Below are 14,819 nucleotides of genomic sequence, written 5' to 3'. Positions count from 1 at the left end.
TAGAGGATTGTTAACCAATATGTGAACATGTAGCCATATCTTGCAAAAATATATAATTTATTAAATAAATATATGCGAGGCGTTAATAATACACACATTCTTGCGTTAATACTGTACACGGCACGTCTTCGTACAAAACTTCGTACAAACTTTGATACAGCGATAGTTCACTTCAGGCCGATTTGCCTCGTTAGCTGGAATGCAAAAAAAATACATTAATTATCATACTTTGGTTTTGTGTAAAATATATCTCGCCGAATACAAACTCTTATAATTCTTATTAAAGATTTTCATATTTCACGCGTGTGCATGGATTTTTATTTAATAATAGATCGGATTATATTACCTGTTCGTACACGGTCCACGCCATAGTAGTCATCAGGGTCCGCCTCAGCATCCTGGGAACGATGCCCTTGAAATATCCTAGTACACCGTACTTTTTGTAGACGAAAAACGTCGCTTGGTAAATGCTGTTAAATTCGTTCGGATATAACTGCATTTTTGTCTTGATTACGTCCGGTGGTTGCGTTACTATGGAAGCCAGAATTCCAGCGAGAATCCCGCAGCTGAAATGAACCGGCGCCTCAGCCGTTCCTGCGCACGGAAAAATTTACCTTTACTCACTGAGACTAATTATATTTTAATAACACTAAAAAATGTTTCATTCAAAAAAGATTGTAAGTTTGCATCAAAATCCTACAATTCTATATCGCGGATTCTACAATTTCTTTACAGACATTTCTAATCGAGTTAAATATAGAAATGAAAACACTTTTATTACATAATTCGACCGCAAGCGATCCATTGAGCCTACTTAGAAGTTGATCGGATCAGCCGTTACTGAGATCCAATAATCTAAGTCTCTGAAAACGTCGCGTCGCGTAATAGTACACGGTCGGTCTCGCTGCGCGTATACTTGGCGCGAGACACTACCGTGTCTCTTGATCAAACAATACCTGTACTGGCAGTAGCGTTTTTTAGTTGAGTGTAGAACATGAGGTATAAGCCACTGTAAGGCGCGTCTCGCAGGAGAGTAGGCACTAGTCCGCTTGATAAACCTTTCACCCCTTCCTGCTTGTAAATCAGGCGAAGGGCCTCACCGATGCTGTTGTACTTGTAAACACCGCTCTGTAACGTAATATAAAATTATTTAATCGATTAATTCCTTTCGCAGATTTCACAATTCTTCGTTTTCTCTCGTAAAGATAAGTTGTTACGACTCATCATTTTGATTTTCTTTTTCAATGATTTGTACCTCAAATCGTGTCTTCACGACGGTGATGGGAATCAGCAGAGCGCCAGACATGGACCGCGCAGTGATGCCTAGCGAGATTGCTTGCATGGCTGTCAGCGGCTCCTCCAGATTGAACGCGTGCTTCAGCCAGTGCAGCGACGAGAAGTACAAGCCCACGCCAGGAATCACTCTGGTTATCGACTGCAGATTTATATTCATTGTTATTATCGATGCAAATCGATCATGTAGTTGCTAGATTAATCAGATTAATTAATCCGCAAAGCGACGTCTCACCGGTGTCATGCCTTTCCAGAGTCCGAAGACGTTCTCTTTCTGAACGATGTGCGCCACCGTGCCCAACATACCGTTTCTTGGTGATCTATTCGGGACGACCCAAAGATCGATTAGTAATTATGTAGAAAATGAACGTAAAGTCAAGATTAACTTGTGGAGAATCGTGCGAGTTATTAATCAAGTTGGAGTTAAGTATAAAAACTGCAATATTCCTTGGAAATTTAAATCGCACGGAGGAGCTTGATCTCACCCGATATTAGAGGCATTAACTCGACTCTGAAGTCTGGTTTTCACCAGGTCCAGCGGCTGGAAAAGAATCGTGGAGAACGTCCCGGAGAACGAGCCAGCCAGGAAAGACTTCAGGATCGGATACTGCAAAAAGATCGGGGAAAAAAAAAATAAGAAAAGCGCTCTCGAGAACTTCACGAGATCATTCGCGACTTGAATTGACTCCAGGTACATGGAGTTGAATTTCTCTTTTCTCTTCAGCAGAAATATCACGTTCGAAAACGAGTCGTGGGATCCTCTGGATCCCAGACGAGTATCCGACACAAATATCCGATTATCGCGATGACCTTTGAACTCGTCTGCGCGCAAATTATTATGAACAATATCGTGAACTATCTCGTCACACGAGTCAGCTCACGTGCGAGCTTAAGATCTCGGCCGAGCACACGAGCACATTAAACGTTATCGTTATAACGCTGTAACGAGCGAGCACGGGGTTATCGGGTCGTGGCAAATAGATATTTTTCGCGGCGAGCCGATAGACTAATTACGCGCGCGCGTATTTCTTCATTAACATCGCGTGACTTGCTCTTGCGTTTTGTTCCGTTTCGTTAACATTGAGCGCGCCGCGGGGGAGGTCTTGGTCGGTCTTCTTTTTCTAGCAGATAAGGGCGAAAACAATTTCGACAGATTGATGAATGCTTTACGTAAATTTGTCGTCAACGGAGATTATGGTGTATTAATAGTGATTCGTGATTTATCAGTCGCCTCATTGCTCTTGTTTGTCGGTTTTCTTCTTCGCGGGAGGCCTACCAGGCGCCGATAGTGAATCTTTCGCAATACGAATTATTATATAGGGTGATTCCGAAAAAGAGTCAGTTTTATGGACAAATTTGGCGGTTCTACATTTCATTTCTAATGATTTGTTAATAATTTTAAATACGATTATATTCCTGAATGATTTTGCTGCAAAGTAAAATACTATTGTAGCTACTTTTATTACGTGTGAAGAGTCACTATAATGATTTGCCAAAAGTTTCTGGTATGCAAAGACTTATTAAAAAATGAAGCACATTTTGGATTTCTTGATAGTCTCGCGATAATTGAAACTAACAAATTTATTAGTCCTGCTATCACTGATGTAATAAAACTGTATTTTACTTTTTAACTCTACATATAAAAAATTATATTTTTAAGTATGTAGGATATTTGAAATACTTACAGCTCCCAGAACTTCCATGGTAAATCAATTAATATTCACTGGTTTAATGTGAAATGTATACACCCACTATTGTTGATCTTCAAACGTACGTCTCGGAATTAAGCTCCAAATTATTTTCGAAATTACGTTTACAAAGAATTCTCAGAGTGCTCCAATCATTCATGCAGTCTACTCAATTTTCATCAACTAGCTGATTCACGGTAACGACTAATTTTTACTTTTCGAACACGGGATAAATTTTTTAGTGAGGCCCGTCTCCGACGGCGACGCGACACCAACTCACGTTTGAAACGTGCGGTCGACTGTACTTACGTCCCCCTTTATCTTCATTTCACCACTCTCGGGGTCAACGGGGTCACCCTGCATATCGCGGCATGCTCACGCAAAAGAAAAAATTTCCAGGCTTATCAGCCGCCGAAACGTGATTTAAACGTGACTTCATTCGAAAACGTGATGTACACTATGGCTACGGGTCACTTGGAGCCCTCTTTGTCCGGTGACCCTCTTGCTTTTTCATGCGACGATAGGGACCGGGATCACGTGTCGTGGAATCCTTCCGGAGAAGTCCACGAAGAAATCCAGAATGACCGACGACCTGTCCTCGTGCTCTCCCCTCTCCACTGAAAGAAAAGAGTACTTGCTTGGAAAAAAATGAATAATGAGAACGGAACAATAGAAGCAGGGAAGTTGCGAAGGGAAAGTATGAGCGATACTTGGAGGCAACTGCAGCTCTATGAGCAATTGCTGAAGTCGAATTGTACCCAGTACACCCAAAAATGTAACTAATAAAGCAAGAGAAAGTTGGAATGTGGATCGTCACGTTATCTTGTTTGATAGGCAAGATAGGGTGGCGTGAGACGAGCAAATAAAAACAATACTTCTCGATTTAGATATTTGTCTTTGGGAGACCGATCGAGTGACGACAGTGAAAGGCTCACGAGTGTTTACTGTCTGTAGATATCTATGCATGAAATCTAAACATGAGATTATGGTATATATAATTTTACATGGTATCCAATTGTTCAAGAAAATTCGCAGCCATCTTGGCCACGAGCATTTTCCTGCACTATAATAACTTGGAAAACTGGAGCCATCGGAATTACAGCAATCCCCAATTGCTGATAGTGGGCACGACTGAAACGAACGTTAAGTGCTTGCAGAAGTTGATGTGATAAGTGAATAATTTTTATTTATTACTAACGAGACGACATGGAATATTTTAATCAAAGTACTGGCCGTTGCTATCGATAACCTTTTGTCATCTTTCAAGCAACAGCTTGATCCCGTGGCGATGAAAGCGACTTATCTTTTGAGGCAATCCATTCATTCGTGACCTTACGAACTTGTGCAAGCATCTAATACATTGTTCGTGTAAGCAGTATGCCGATCAAAAAGCATCCTCGTGAAGGAAAGATCTACAGTGATTTTTGAGTGATTTATGGCAGTGGTGGTAGATTTTCCAGCAAAATAACGCTCATTTACCGTTAATTTTCCAATGAATTAACGCCGAACGGGTAGGTCGCACGAGAGCGAAGGTCACAGAACGACCTCTGGTGTGATCGCGAAAAGGTCGCGAAGGCTACTGATACGGTTATCGGGCGGCAATCACGATATCATTGTTGTGCGTCGATTCGGGATGTATGACGTGTATTGCTGTATCTGTGTTTGTTTAAATTATTTATGCCTGCGAAATGGGGCGCATATTGATCCGGCGTGATTTTCGCAATTGTTTTCGCTAGACCGAAAATAATGGATCCATGATAAGTTCATTTTGATTACATCATCATTCTTGGGTTTGGAAAACCGGCACTATTTTAAGGTGTAGAAGAAAATTCGATGAAGGAAAACAGAGTTCGATTTCCGTATTCGATACGTACATAACGGTGTTCGAAATGTTCGAATCTGTTTCATGGTTGCGTTCACATCGTTTGTCGTTTTTCGTGTAACGTACTCACGTGGGTGGATAGATTCGGATCGGCCTCATATAATATGCACCCGTGCCATCTAGGAGGAAACTTGTGAACTACAGTTTATAGTCGATTTTAATGTTTTGTAATTTGTTTCTGTATATAACGTGGAGATAGTCCATTAGTAAGTAAATTATAAAAACTTATTAAAAACTTTCTACAAGAATAAAATTTTTAGCAAAAAGTTGCTGAACTTTTGGCAATTTTCTAGCTAAGATGAAGGAGAAAAGATCTTTGAAGTATTGAATAAGGTAAAAAAATTGCAAGTAATAAAACTTGATCAGTAAATGAATCGACCAATCGCAATGGAGATTTCGAACGGCCACTTAAAACTAAGCCTTGATTGGTCGATTCGCTTACCGTTTTAGCAGAGAGAAGCCTGAGAGCGGTCACGCTCGCGTTTTAGCTGTAACGCCTCAAACGTGGACATTGAAGCGATTGAAGTGATTCTGTCTTTATTGCTCACTGAATATTGAATAAAGATAGAATGACGCCGCGAGCGTCAAGTGGAACGCATATGCCCACGTTTGAGGCGTTACAGTTAAAACGCGAGCGTGACCGCTCTCAGGCTTCTCTCTGGTTTAGTATTGTTTCCGGTACTAATGTAAATCGGCTTTTACCTACCAACTGCGCACGCGCACGACTGCGCGGCTATAAATTGCAGTACTCCGGCATGCTCGGCCATTTTTCTCCCGTTCATCTTAAAGGAAGGTCGTTATTCTGCTCACGGCAAGAGGTACGTATAAATATCCACGTTGTTTCACGAGTAGTCACGTTATTCTTGTCTCGAATAATTTTATCGTTCTGAAATGTCCAAATAATTGATTCAACGCATAATGTGATCTTTTTCTTGAGATATTCTCGCTATTTCCACGTGCACTCGCTCTTCATCAAATGGCGGACACGTGGCGAACCGTTGCTCACGATTGCACCGATTCCTCTGAATTGTTGCATCCGAAACTCACTCTCTTCTTATTTTTTTAATTCGTCTAATTTATTTATTTAATATTTTATGCAAAGTACATGATCACGCTATTCTGACACCTCTTGTCCGAAAGTTCGTGTAGACTTGAGCGTCGACTGAAATTTTGTACGTCTAGAAAAAGAGATTAATCGTCTTTCGAGTTTTCTGAAACTTGCTACAGCGTGGTCATATTTAACGTCTCTTTTAGATAACGATCTCGCAGCATGGTTAATGGAAGGATTCCGTCGGTCTTCTCCAAGACCTACGTCACTCCCAGACGGCCGTACGAGAAGGCACGTCTCGATCAGGAGTTACGTATCATCGGTGAATACGGTCTCCGCAACAAACGCGAAGTATGGAGGGTGAAGTACACCCTGGCCAAGATCCGCAAGGCCGCTCGTGAGTTGCTCACGTTGGAAGAGAAGGATCCCAAGCGTCTCTTTGAAGGTTAGTCACACACACTTCTATAGTGCACAAATATATTTTAGTTGATTTTAACTGTTATGTAATTATAAATTGCTGAATTATGCAAGTTACATGATGATTGCGCTATTCTGACACCTCTTGTCTGAAAGTTTGTGTAGACTTATGCGTTTTCTGAAAGCTTCTGTATTCTAGAAAAGAGATTAATTTTTGTTAGAGATTAGTCTGTCAAGTTTTCTGAAATTTGTTACGATGTAGTCATATTTAATGTCTCGTTCCAGGAAACGCCCTACTGCGTCGTCTTGTGAGGATTGGTGTGCTCAACGAGGCCCACATGAAGCTCGATTACGTGTTGGGTCTAAAGATCGAGGATTTCTTGGAGCGACGTCTCCAAACTCAAGTATTCAAGCTGGGTCTGGCCAAGTCGATCCATCATGCCCGCGTGCTGATTCGCCAACGGCACATTCGGTGAGTCATTAATGGCAGGATAACAATTTGACTTCCTTATCGCTGGAACACTGCAAATGTTTTACTCAAAAGACTTAGAGGCATTGAAATGTTTTCATGTTTGCATCTAAATTTGAGCAGAAATCTTGGATTTTATTAAGACCGGTCTTCTCAGTTTGAACAAAGCTTGAAATCTCTTACAAAACGCCTTGAAAATTGGGCAAGGAATGGCTGCACGCTAACGGCACATTTCTAATCATTTAAGGCGAGAGCAATGCCTTGGATTAATCCCTGTCTAAGGAATTTGTCCTTTTTCAGTTTCATCCTGGGCTACAAACCCAAATCTTTGCAATATATGTATATTGACCGAATAGTCTTCATTTATAACGTCATAAATCTAGTTAATTAAAATTTAAGAGATGTTGAATTAATCATTTAATTTAGTATGTAAGAATATCCATGGAAATCTCGCGTTTAAAATGTTGTTATGTCGCAACACAAGGTGACGAAATAAATTCTGCTGCTCAGGTATCGGGACAGCTATGCCTGATCCGCTGATCTTGGTTGATCACATGCACTGGATCCGGGATTCTCGGTCGTTAAACTAATGAAATTTGATTCGTGCAGGCCACTTGAGTGTCGTTTATCGTCACTTAACGCCTCGAAATCGAAGTTGAGAAAGAGCAAGCTCTGGTAGATTGCTTTTTTTAAAATAAAAGTTTGCAGTCAGTGGTTTCGCTGCGAACCTGATGAAGATTTCGGATGATCATCCAGCGGTTTCTCGTTGCAGAGTGCGCAAACAGGTGGTGAACATTCCGTCGTTTATCGTGCGATTGGACTCGCAGAAGCACATTGACTTCTCGCTCAAATCGCCGTTCGGCGGTGGCAGACCTGGTCGCGTCAAGAGGAAGAACCTGAGGAAGGGCAGCGGTGGCGCTGCGCCAGAAGAAGAGGAGGATTAAGCTGATTGTTGTTGTCGCGGTTTATTGTCTGAATAAATGCGCGATTTAGAATAAATTGATTTTTCTATCGTTTCTATGCGTTTTGCCCATCTCTCGAGCATCCTCTTCTACATCGTCACCATTCCCCTTTCCTGAGCTGAAATATCTATAATTGACATTTAAAGAATGGAGCTTGAGCAAATATTTGTTTTAGGTTTATTAATTATTGGAAAAATGGAAAAAAAACTACAGATTTATTAACAGATAACATTGTTGAAATATATATGTAATCTTTGCAATATTTAAGATACGTTTAAAACTTTTACGTTTGAAACTCGCGCGTTCGGTGCTTCGTGAAGTAGCGCGCGAGTGGAGTAGCATGTGACTTGCACCACGTGATCTTTCGGGCGCGTAATACGTAACGCAACGCAGTTGTACCGATTCCCGAATCACTTTACACCCGCTTCAAGGCTGCTCCGTGTTTCTTGCATATTTTACCTGTCGAAAGCGAATCGTAAGTGCAAAAAAGTATGTCAGAATGCTAATTGAACAATATGCGGTTGTTGTAAACGTGATCAACCGTGTACGTCATGGTTAATTACGATAATTGTCCCACGACATTGCAGGTGTGCACCGTGACGGAATCGGCGGTTGCAAATTCAAAATGGCCAGTGCTACAATTGTCGATAAATACCTGGTGAGTAAATCCATTTATATCGCGATGTACAATTACATTTAACCTATAATTTAGATAGTTTGTATCGCCATTGCGATACATATTAGTATTGCCACGTTACTTTAAGAATGCAAAAAGAACATAAGTGCGATTCACGCAGCACGAGATAATTTACAGAACAATTTTAGGTTCGGCAGTCTATATCTCAAAGGTAGTCATATTAACTCTGAGATTTCAGCGAAATAATTAAAGATACACAGAATACACAGCTTTCGTATATTATTATAATCTTATTTGCGCTACGCATTTGCGAAAACTAATTAATTTTCTTATCTTACATATCTAAATATTACAAAATAAAAGCAACGATTAATATTGTGCGAGTGAACACTTTTCATAAAAATATTAGTTCAATCATAATTATAAATTGCAATAATAAATGATTAAATGCTCGGTTTCATCCTCCGAATTTCCGCGACCACTCCTATAATGTCGTAGAAAAGAGAGGAGAAATTACGTGCGCGATGTCGGGGATCCTTTTACGCGATATCGAAGGGAGGTGATCGAACGGCGCTGTGCTCTCCTGTATCGAGGATTAACGCCTCGAGTCGAGATGCTCTGTCGACTTTGTCCCATGTGGGACTGACAGTCCTCGTGATGGATAACAGGGTCACCCTCGCTCTTCTGCTTCGCCGCGAGCGTGCAATATTTCACGGCTTATTTACTTTTTGGAAGCGCACCTACGGTCACGCGTCGCGACGGGTTTCGGAAATTTTCCTTCTCGACGTTTTGCAGGCGTTTTGCCGACACAATTGATCTAAAAGGTAAACCAACGATTTTCATCGATCTCTTATATTGTCGAGAAAATTGACGATATAGGTCGGAAAATCGATATCGTTTCTTCTCGTTTGAACCTAGAGGTTGAGACTATGGAACAATTTCCGGAAAAATTTAAAGTAACTTAATATAGTGGGTTGTACCATATTTCCGTTTTCTAAATATTTTTAGTAACGAATATATGTTACAAACCATTTTATTGAAAACACTAAAAAAGCGGGACGAGTATACGATCCAATATAAAGTTATATAGTGTATATAATATGATACTATCAAGCGCGGCATAAGAAATTCAGGGTGTAATTCCGGCCGAAGGACCCGAAGGATTCGCGGGACGTGCTCCTTCGAAGCGCACCAAGTAGCGAGCGATTCAAACGTGTTCTCCTTCTTTCTCTCTTCTCCTCTCCGGCCCCTCTTTCCTCGTCGGACAGTTCTCGGTGATAATTAATTCCGCGTAAATGCGATTTCCGGAAGCGGATTATTTTGCACGCTCAACGGTACTTAGCACGTATCGCTTGGGTCATTCATAACGCGAGCGCGCGCGCGCGTATTTGCATGGGAGCATAAATAATGCAAGTAGGGAATCCAGAATTACGATTCGCCGGAGGGAACGTGACTGTGTGTATTTCCGTAAACAAATTTCCGCGCCGCACTTGCCGTGACAAGTGACCGGTCTACGGGGAAATGATCCTCTATTTGCTCAAATAGACCTTTGATTCATATTTGATGGTACAGTTTGACGCAAAAGTACCTGGTCGACGTTACGTGGTTCTTATTTTAGTAGAAGGGATCACAAAATTCGTTGTTAGTTATCCTGTTAAACTTCTCTCGTAATGTTTGAGCAACATTTTGGAGGATTCAAGCGAACGAGACTTAAATAAAACGCGGATCGTGTACGAGAATTAGCCCAATCTCCCTCGTAACTTTTGGGAAACGGTTCACGAAAACAAAAAAATTTTTTACTATCCCCAGATTTTGATTCGTTAAACGAAAATTGTTGTGCCTCTGAGGCGCCGATCGTGTTTCGATATAATTCGAGTTGCATGCCAACCCAATAGCTATTTTTCATTGTGCACCCAAAAAATCCGAAAACCGCCAACGGCAAGCGAACAAAAACCAGGAAATTGAACGATGATTGCTATGACGAGACGGATAAATGCCATACCGAGTATTTTTTTTATTTTCTTTCGTGCATCCGCGCGATGCGCAATTAAATTCAGTTTTTCGTTAAATTAAATTTTAAAAAAGTTCTCGCAGCCCGCGTGAAAAACTCCCTGTAATCGCTGTAAACGGTCTGCAATATGGACTAATAGTCCTTTTTAATTCGACTTGCCGTGATGGAGCTCTTTGACCATTATTTATTAATCAGCTGCTGAAGTAATCGGAAAAATAACTGAACTATCAGTCCTTCGTGTAGGTTGTTTAAGAGAGAATTTCGCGAATGGCTTCGATTAGTCGTAGCGAGCGGTCTGTAAAATTAATTAGGGCCGTTAAGCGAGCCGAGGGCGAGGAAATTGGCGCGGGAATTCTCGATCTGCGTATTTTCGAGACCATTATCGGAAACACGGCCAACGGGAGACCGATCAACTGGTCGGTCTCGGTCGGAGTCTCTCCGATGGAACAGACCGACCTTCATTCCGGCCTTTACCACATTCCACGGTGAGTCCTCCTTTCGTCGGTGACCCCATAAACTCGGGCCACATCGAAGATGCGTTCTCGGCGAGAAAACTCGCAGGGGACACTCTCGAATCGTTAACGGGAGATACGACTGAAGGCAACGATGCCGCGCTTTCGATACTGCATACTCTCGTCGAACAAGTATTCTCTGTGCGGCGCGGTGCAGTTGTATTGTTAGTCGCATCTGCAACTCCTCGAGTCGGTGAAATTATTGATATATAATAAAATAAAATTAATCTATAATAAAATAAAATATAGCAAATAATTGAAACTGCTTATTCCATTCAGCTCGTAGATGCATAATAATTTTTATCGCGCATCGCCAATTGGCGCATCGGAGTTACAAATGATCACGTGACTGCGTGCGGCCCGTTTTATGTATATCTCGTCTGAAACAAAACCGAGAACAAAACTGACATTTGTCGCTAAACGCGTGGCTTTTACTTTACATTAGCATAGACGCACAGTACTTTTTAATTGAATTCCTCTTGCCTCCTCTCCCTCCTTCTCCCTCATGACTGCGGCGGTGAGCAGAGGAAAAGTTCAATTAAATCACGCTGCGTTTTCGATTAAAACTTCACGGAGTAATTTGTTGTTAATGCCGATTATAAATTGCGCGAATGAACTATTGCAAATCAGTCTCGAGGGATCCAAGTTTCAGCGGTTTTCACGAATTTTGCAATATGCACGGTATTTTTACGAAATTAATCCAGATAATAAGATTTCTAATAATACTCTAATATTATTAACATTACAATAATAATGTGTGATACAACATGAAAATATTTTAGAATACATGTTCTTTTTTGTGTTAAAATAGTCCATTAGACGCGAAGTCTGGTACTGTAACTTCCATAAGAATCTAAGAATCCGTTATTTCCTCGTGTTATGATATATGCATACTTTTTGCACATAATCAGATAGTTTACAATGAAACAATAGTATTTACCGGATTAATACAACGTGAATACGACTCGATCGTGCGCGGTCACCCCGTCCTGGCCGACCTGCGCCGAGCGGTCGTCCGCCAGCTCTCGCACCGCTCAGTGGTCCCGCGCGCGTCGAGTTGAGCGTATCGTTTTCGTGTCGTTTGCTCGCTCGCGAAAGTGCTCAAGTTTCCCCAGCTGTCCTGTGAGAGTACAGTCCGCCGTCCGATAGTTTGATCGACTCTTCCCGTGATCTGGATCTGGAGCCGTCGATTTCCCCCCCCCCCCCCCCCGAGATCTCTGGTGAGTTGTCCTGGATCAATTACGATGGGAAAATTGGGAAGTTGGACACTTGTAAAATATTCTTGGACACATTTTTGGAGATGATTCCCATTTTTCGGAGTTTGAAATTGTTGGGGTTGCGGCGACTGGTATGCCTGGAAACTTTGATTCGAGCGCGACTCGCGCGTTCTGATAATGTTGCATAATTTACGAGCGGCAAACGACTGATTGCAATTAACGTAATGAGAAAGAAATCTAATATACGAGCATAAAACCGAGCAAACGGTTTTTTTGAATAATTCCGCCAACGTCGGCTCAATTATGTAACAACGAGTAGTGGTACCGTATCGCGTGCCTTGAAATATGCATGATACAGAAACTCTGTTATACTCTCGCTTATTTCTCATCCCGAGTGTATTCCGCAGACATTGCGGTTTCCCCCTGAATCATACCTTGTATGAGTTACAGTGACAATTGTTATTAGACTCATGCCCAGCGACGTTTTGTCGCTCGTGTGTTTACGATCTTGTGAAACCTTGGAATTATTTCCACAAGAGTCACGAGAGCGAAATACCGAAATTCCAGGTTCTCCTCTTTCCTTCCCTCCCTCCCTATCTCTCTCTCTTTTTCTCTCTCTATCTCTCTATCTCTCTTGAGAATACACAAAAAATACATGTTGAATATGGGAGGCCTGTAAACTGTAAACGTGAATTGTACACATTGCGTACGCGCGAAATATTTCATATTGGCAAGAGAGAGAGAGAGAGAGGAGAGTTCGTCGATGTGCGCCCGGAAATTTGCAATGTAACGCAGACGTTGCAAATCGCATCGGCGATTCTGCTCGAATTATTTCGCAAAGAAATCGGTGACGCGTGGTATTCTCGGACCGGCGTCATCGTCATCTCGAGGATGAATATTTCATCTCGCGATCGTTCTCGAAAGAGAAACAAAAAGAAAAGGAGACGGGGATGAATGAGGAGCGTGCTAAATTATGAATATTTCATCGACGGAAATCATCCGCGAGCGATTCCGCGACAAAACTCTCCGCCGGATTTTATTCCCCATTCTTTTGCCTTTCTTTTTTTCTTTCATCCCTCGACCCTCTCCTATCTCGACGCGTCTTTTAAAGTCGAGCGCGGAAAATGGCTGGCCTATTTCGTCCGGGTCGCGGAATTATTGGAGCGGGAAAAAATTTATAAGCGCGATGTCGAGTATCGAGCGGTGCGAGATGTCAGCTGCAAATCGGAATCTACGCCGAAGTGACATTGTATTTACGAGTTAAGACCGGAGCACCCGCCCCTCCCCCCAACGAGTTGCAGCTCGTAATTCGTTGTTACGAACGCTTTTCAGCGCGCGATTCCGCGTCACCATATAAATTCCTTTTCTCTCAATCCGCATCCGTCTCTGCCAATGCGTCGCAATTTTTCTCCATTTGCGATGTACGGATTTATCTCGCACGCGATAAACGCGCGATTTTAGGGCCGGCATTTAAAATTGGCCAGTTGTTTCTAGTTCGAGGACGTGTTCGCAGGCGCATCATCCCGGAAAACTTGTCTTTGATATCTCTCATCTGACAGCTTCTTGCATCACACCCTTGCGGGAAGGGTTCAATGATGATTCGTTGCATTTGTAAGTTTGTAACACGTACGGGCGCGTTCATTCGTTTTCGCAGTTCCGCTTTTTGCATTCGAAGGTTAATTAACGGCCGTAAAGATTTCTTTGACCGCGCGGGATAAGAGAACATCATCGATGAATAAATAAAGCAAAAGGGCGGGGCTCTTTGAGGCGATAATTAAAGCTGCGATGTAAGGGCGAGGGGGAACACGCAGGCGGGCGAACGGGCGGAACACGAGCGGAGTGAGAGCTTTGAAAGCCAAGGATGTTTTACAGGCCGCGGAGAAAAGAGAGAGATAAAACGATTGCTTTGGAGGTGTGCGCGCTTTTTTTCTCGCACCAATTTGCAGCTGGTGGAATCCCGTTTATAGAACTAGTTCCATAAGCTCCGTCCTGCCTCATTGGCCTTGAAAAAGAAAATTACTGCGCTAATAAAATCCCTCTCGATATTACACGCGCTTTATTATTAATACGCTCGAGTGCAGAATGCACGAAAAAAAGGTGCAATTAATAACTGCATTCGCAGCACGACTTCTCTGTTCTCTGAATATACCAAATAAACATTTCGCAATCGAAAATGCAGTCGAGCCGAGTCAGATACTCTTCTCCTCAAACGAAGCATCGAGGTATCAAGTATCTCGAAAAAATTCTTGAGATCTCGATTGCGCGGCCAAAGAAGATCGCGTTCCGCCTTGCGCCACGCCGAGATCGGCGTGTTTCCGCAAAATTCCCGGGGCGCGCCCATGCATCGGAGAATTACCGCGACTCGTTCGCGAGATCGCACTGAAATCGCGACTGCCAAGGAATGTCGTTCTCTCAGACTGGCTCTCTCTCTCTCTCTTTCTCTCGTAACGGTTGTGGAGCGGTCCCGATGTCCTGCAGCCGGGAACACCCGTTTGCACCTGCGGCGCGTAGGCGTGACTACATTGTATCGTAACGGCGTTATGCTAATACGCGCGCGTTCGTTTGTTCCCCGCTTCCGTCCCATCCTTTTTTCTATCTGGTTTCTTTCTTTTTCTATAAACCAATGGACCTTAATAGAGTCCTCGATTCGTGGGAGACGGGAGACGAGAGAAAGTTCTCTTCG

At 42.5% G+C, this 14,819-nt stretch overlaps 3 protein-coding genes and 1 long non-coding RNA gene across 6 annotated transcripts in view; 3 read left to right on the top strand and 1 right to left on the bottom strand.

Annotated features, from left to right (window-relative positions):
- Positions 1-38: 38 nt before the first annotated feature.
- LOC105279650 (mitochondrial glycine transporter) lies at positions 39-4,977 on the bottom strand. 3 transcript variants are annotated; one of them, XM_011339552.2, is made up of 8 exons: positions 4,856-4,977; positions 2,979-3,598; positions 1,779-1,900; positions 1,529-1,613; positions 1,256-1,435; positions 957-1,128; positions 347-594; positions 39-194 (listed from the first exon to the last, which is right to left on the bottom strand). In XM_011339552.2, the coding sequence occupies exons 2-8, from the start codon at positions 2,994-2,996 to the stop codon at positions 168-170; spliced, it is 852 nt and encodes a 283-aa protein (XP_011337854.2). In that variant the 5' UTR covers positions 2,997-3,598; positions 4,856-4,977; the 3' UTR covers positions 39-167. The 3 variants fall into 3 exon arrangements, with proteins under 3 accessions (XP_011337854.2, XP_019887381.2, XP_011337853.2); XM_020031822.2 differs by having other exon boundaries at positions 3,291-3,598; XM_011339551.2 differs by having other exon boundaries at positions 1,779-3,598.
- On the top strand, positions 1,321-1,909 carry LOC109611000. Its single transcript, XR_002193300.2, has 3 exons — positions 1,321-1,454; positions 1,548-1,715; positions 1,826-1,909. It is a non-coding gene; the product is annotated as an uncharacterized LOC109611000 (long non-coding RNA).
- Positions 4,978-5,564: 587 nt separating the features above from the next.
- LOC105279653 (40S ribosomal protein S9) lies at positions 5,565-7,813 on the top strand. Its single transcript, XM_011339557.3, has 4 exons — positions 5,565-5,681; positions 6,118-6,356; positions 6,614-6,800; positions 7,570-7,813. The coding sequence occupies exons 2-4, from the start codon at positions 6,134-6,136 to the stop codon at positions 7,739-7,741; spliced, it is 582 nt and encodes a 193-aa protein (XP_011337859.1). The 5' UTR covers positions 5,565-5,681; positions 6,118-6,133; the 3' UTR covers positions 7,742-7,813.
- Positions 7,814-7,920: 107 nt separating this feature from the next.
- LOC105279652 (zinc finger CCCH domain-containing protein 13) overlaps positions 7,921-14,819 on the top strand; it is a 67,744-nt gene continuing 60,845 nt past the window's right edge. Inside the window, exon 1 of the mRNA XM_026971406.1 lies at positions 7,921-8,417. The gene's annotated coding sequence lies outside the window, so the exon portion shown is untranslated. The remainder of the gene's footprint in view (positions 8,418-14,819) is intronic.

Source organism: Ooceraea biroi, chromosome 7, assembly GCF_003672135.1.
Source record: "Ooceraea biroi isolate clonal line C1 chromosome 7, Obir_v5.4, whole genome shotgun sequence".
Classification (NCBI taxonomy): Eukaryota; Metazoa; Arthropoda; class Insecta; order Hymenoptera; family Formicidae; genus Ooceraea; species Ooceraea biroi.
Note: the sequence above shows the minus strand (reverse complement) of the source record. Positions and strands in the feature narration are given on the sequence as shown.

Excerpts from the sequence above, each read along its gene's own strand:
- LOC105279650 (XM_011339551.2), bottom strand. The coding sequence starts at position 1,990 with ATGTACCTGGAGTCAATTCAAGTCGCGAATGATCTCGTGAAGTTCTCG. Across the intron at positions 1,614-1,778 it reads GTTAATGCCTCTAATATCGG|ATCACCAAGAAACGGTATGT; the intron begins GTGAGATCAAGC and ends CGTCCCGAATAG. Across the intron at positions 195-346 it reads CGTGGACCGTGTACGAACAG|CTAACGAGGCAAATCGGCCT; the intron begins GTAATATAATCC and ends TTTGCATTCCAG.
- LOC105279653 (XM_011339557.3), top strand. The coding sequence starts at position 6,134 with ATGGTTAATGGAAGGATTCCGTCGGTCTTCTCCAAGACCTACGTCACT. Across the intron at positions 6,357-6,613 it reads TCCCAAGCGTCTCTTTGAAG|GAAACGCCCTACTGCGTCGT; the intron begins GTTAGTCACACA and ends GTCTCGTTCCAG. Across the intron at positions 6,801-7,569 it reads ATTCGCCAACGGCACATTCG|AGTGCGCAAACAGGTGGTGA; the intron begins GTGAGTCATTAA and ends TTCTCGTTGCAG.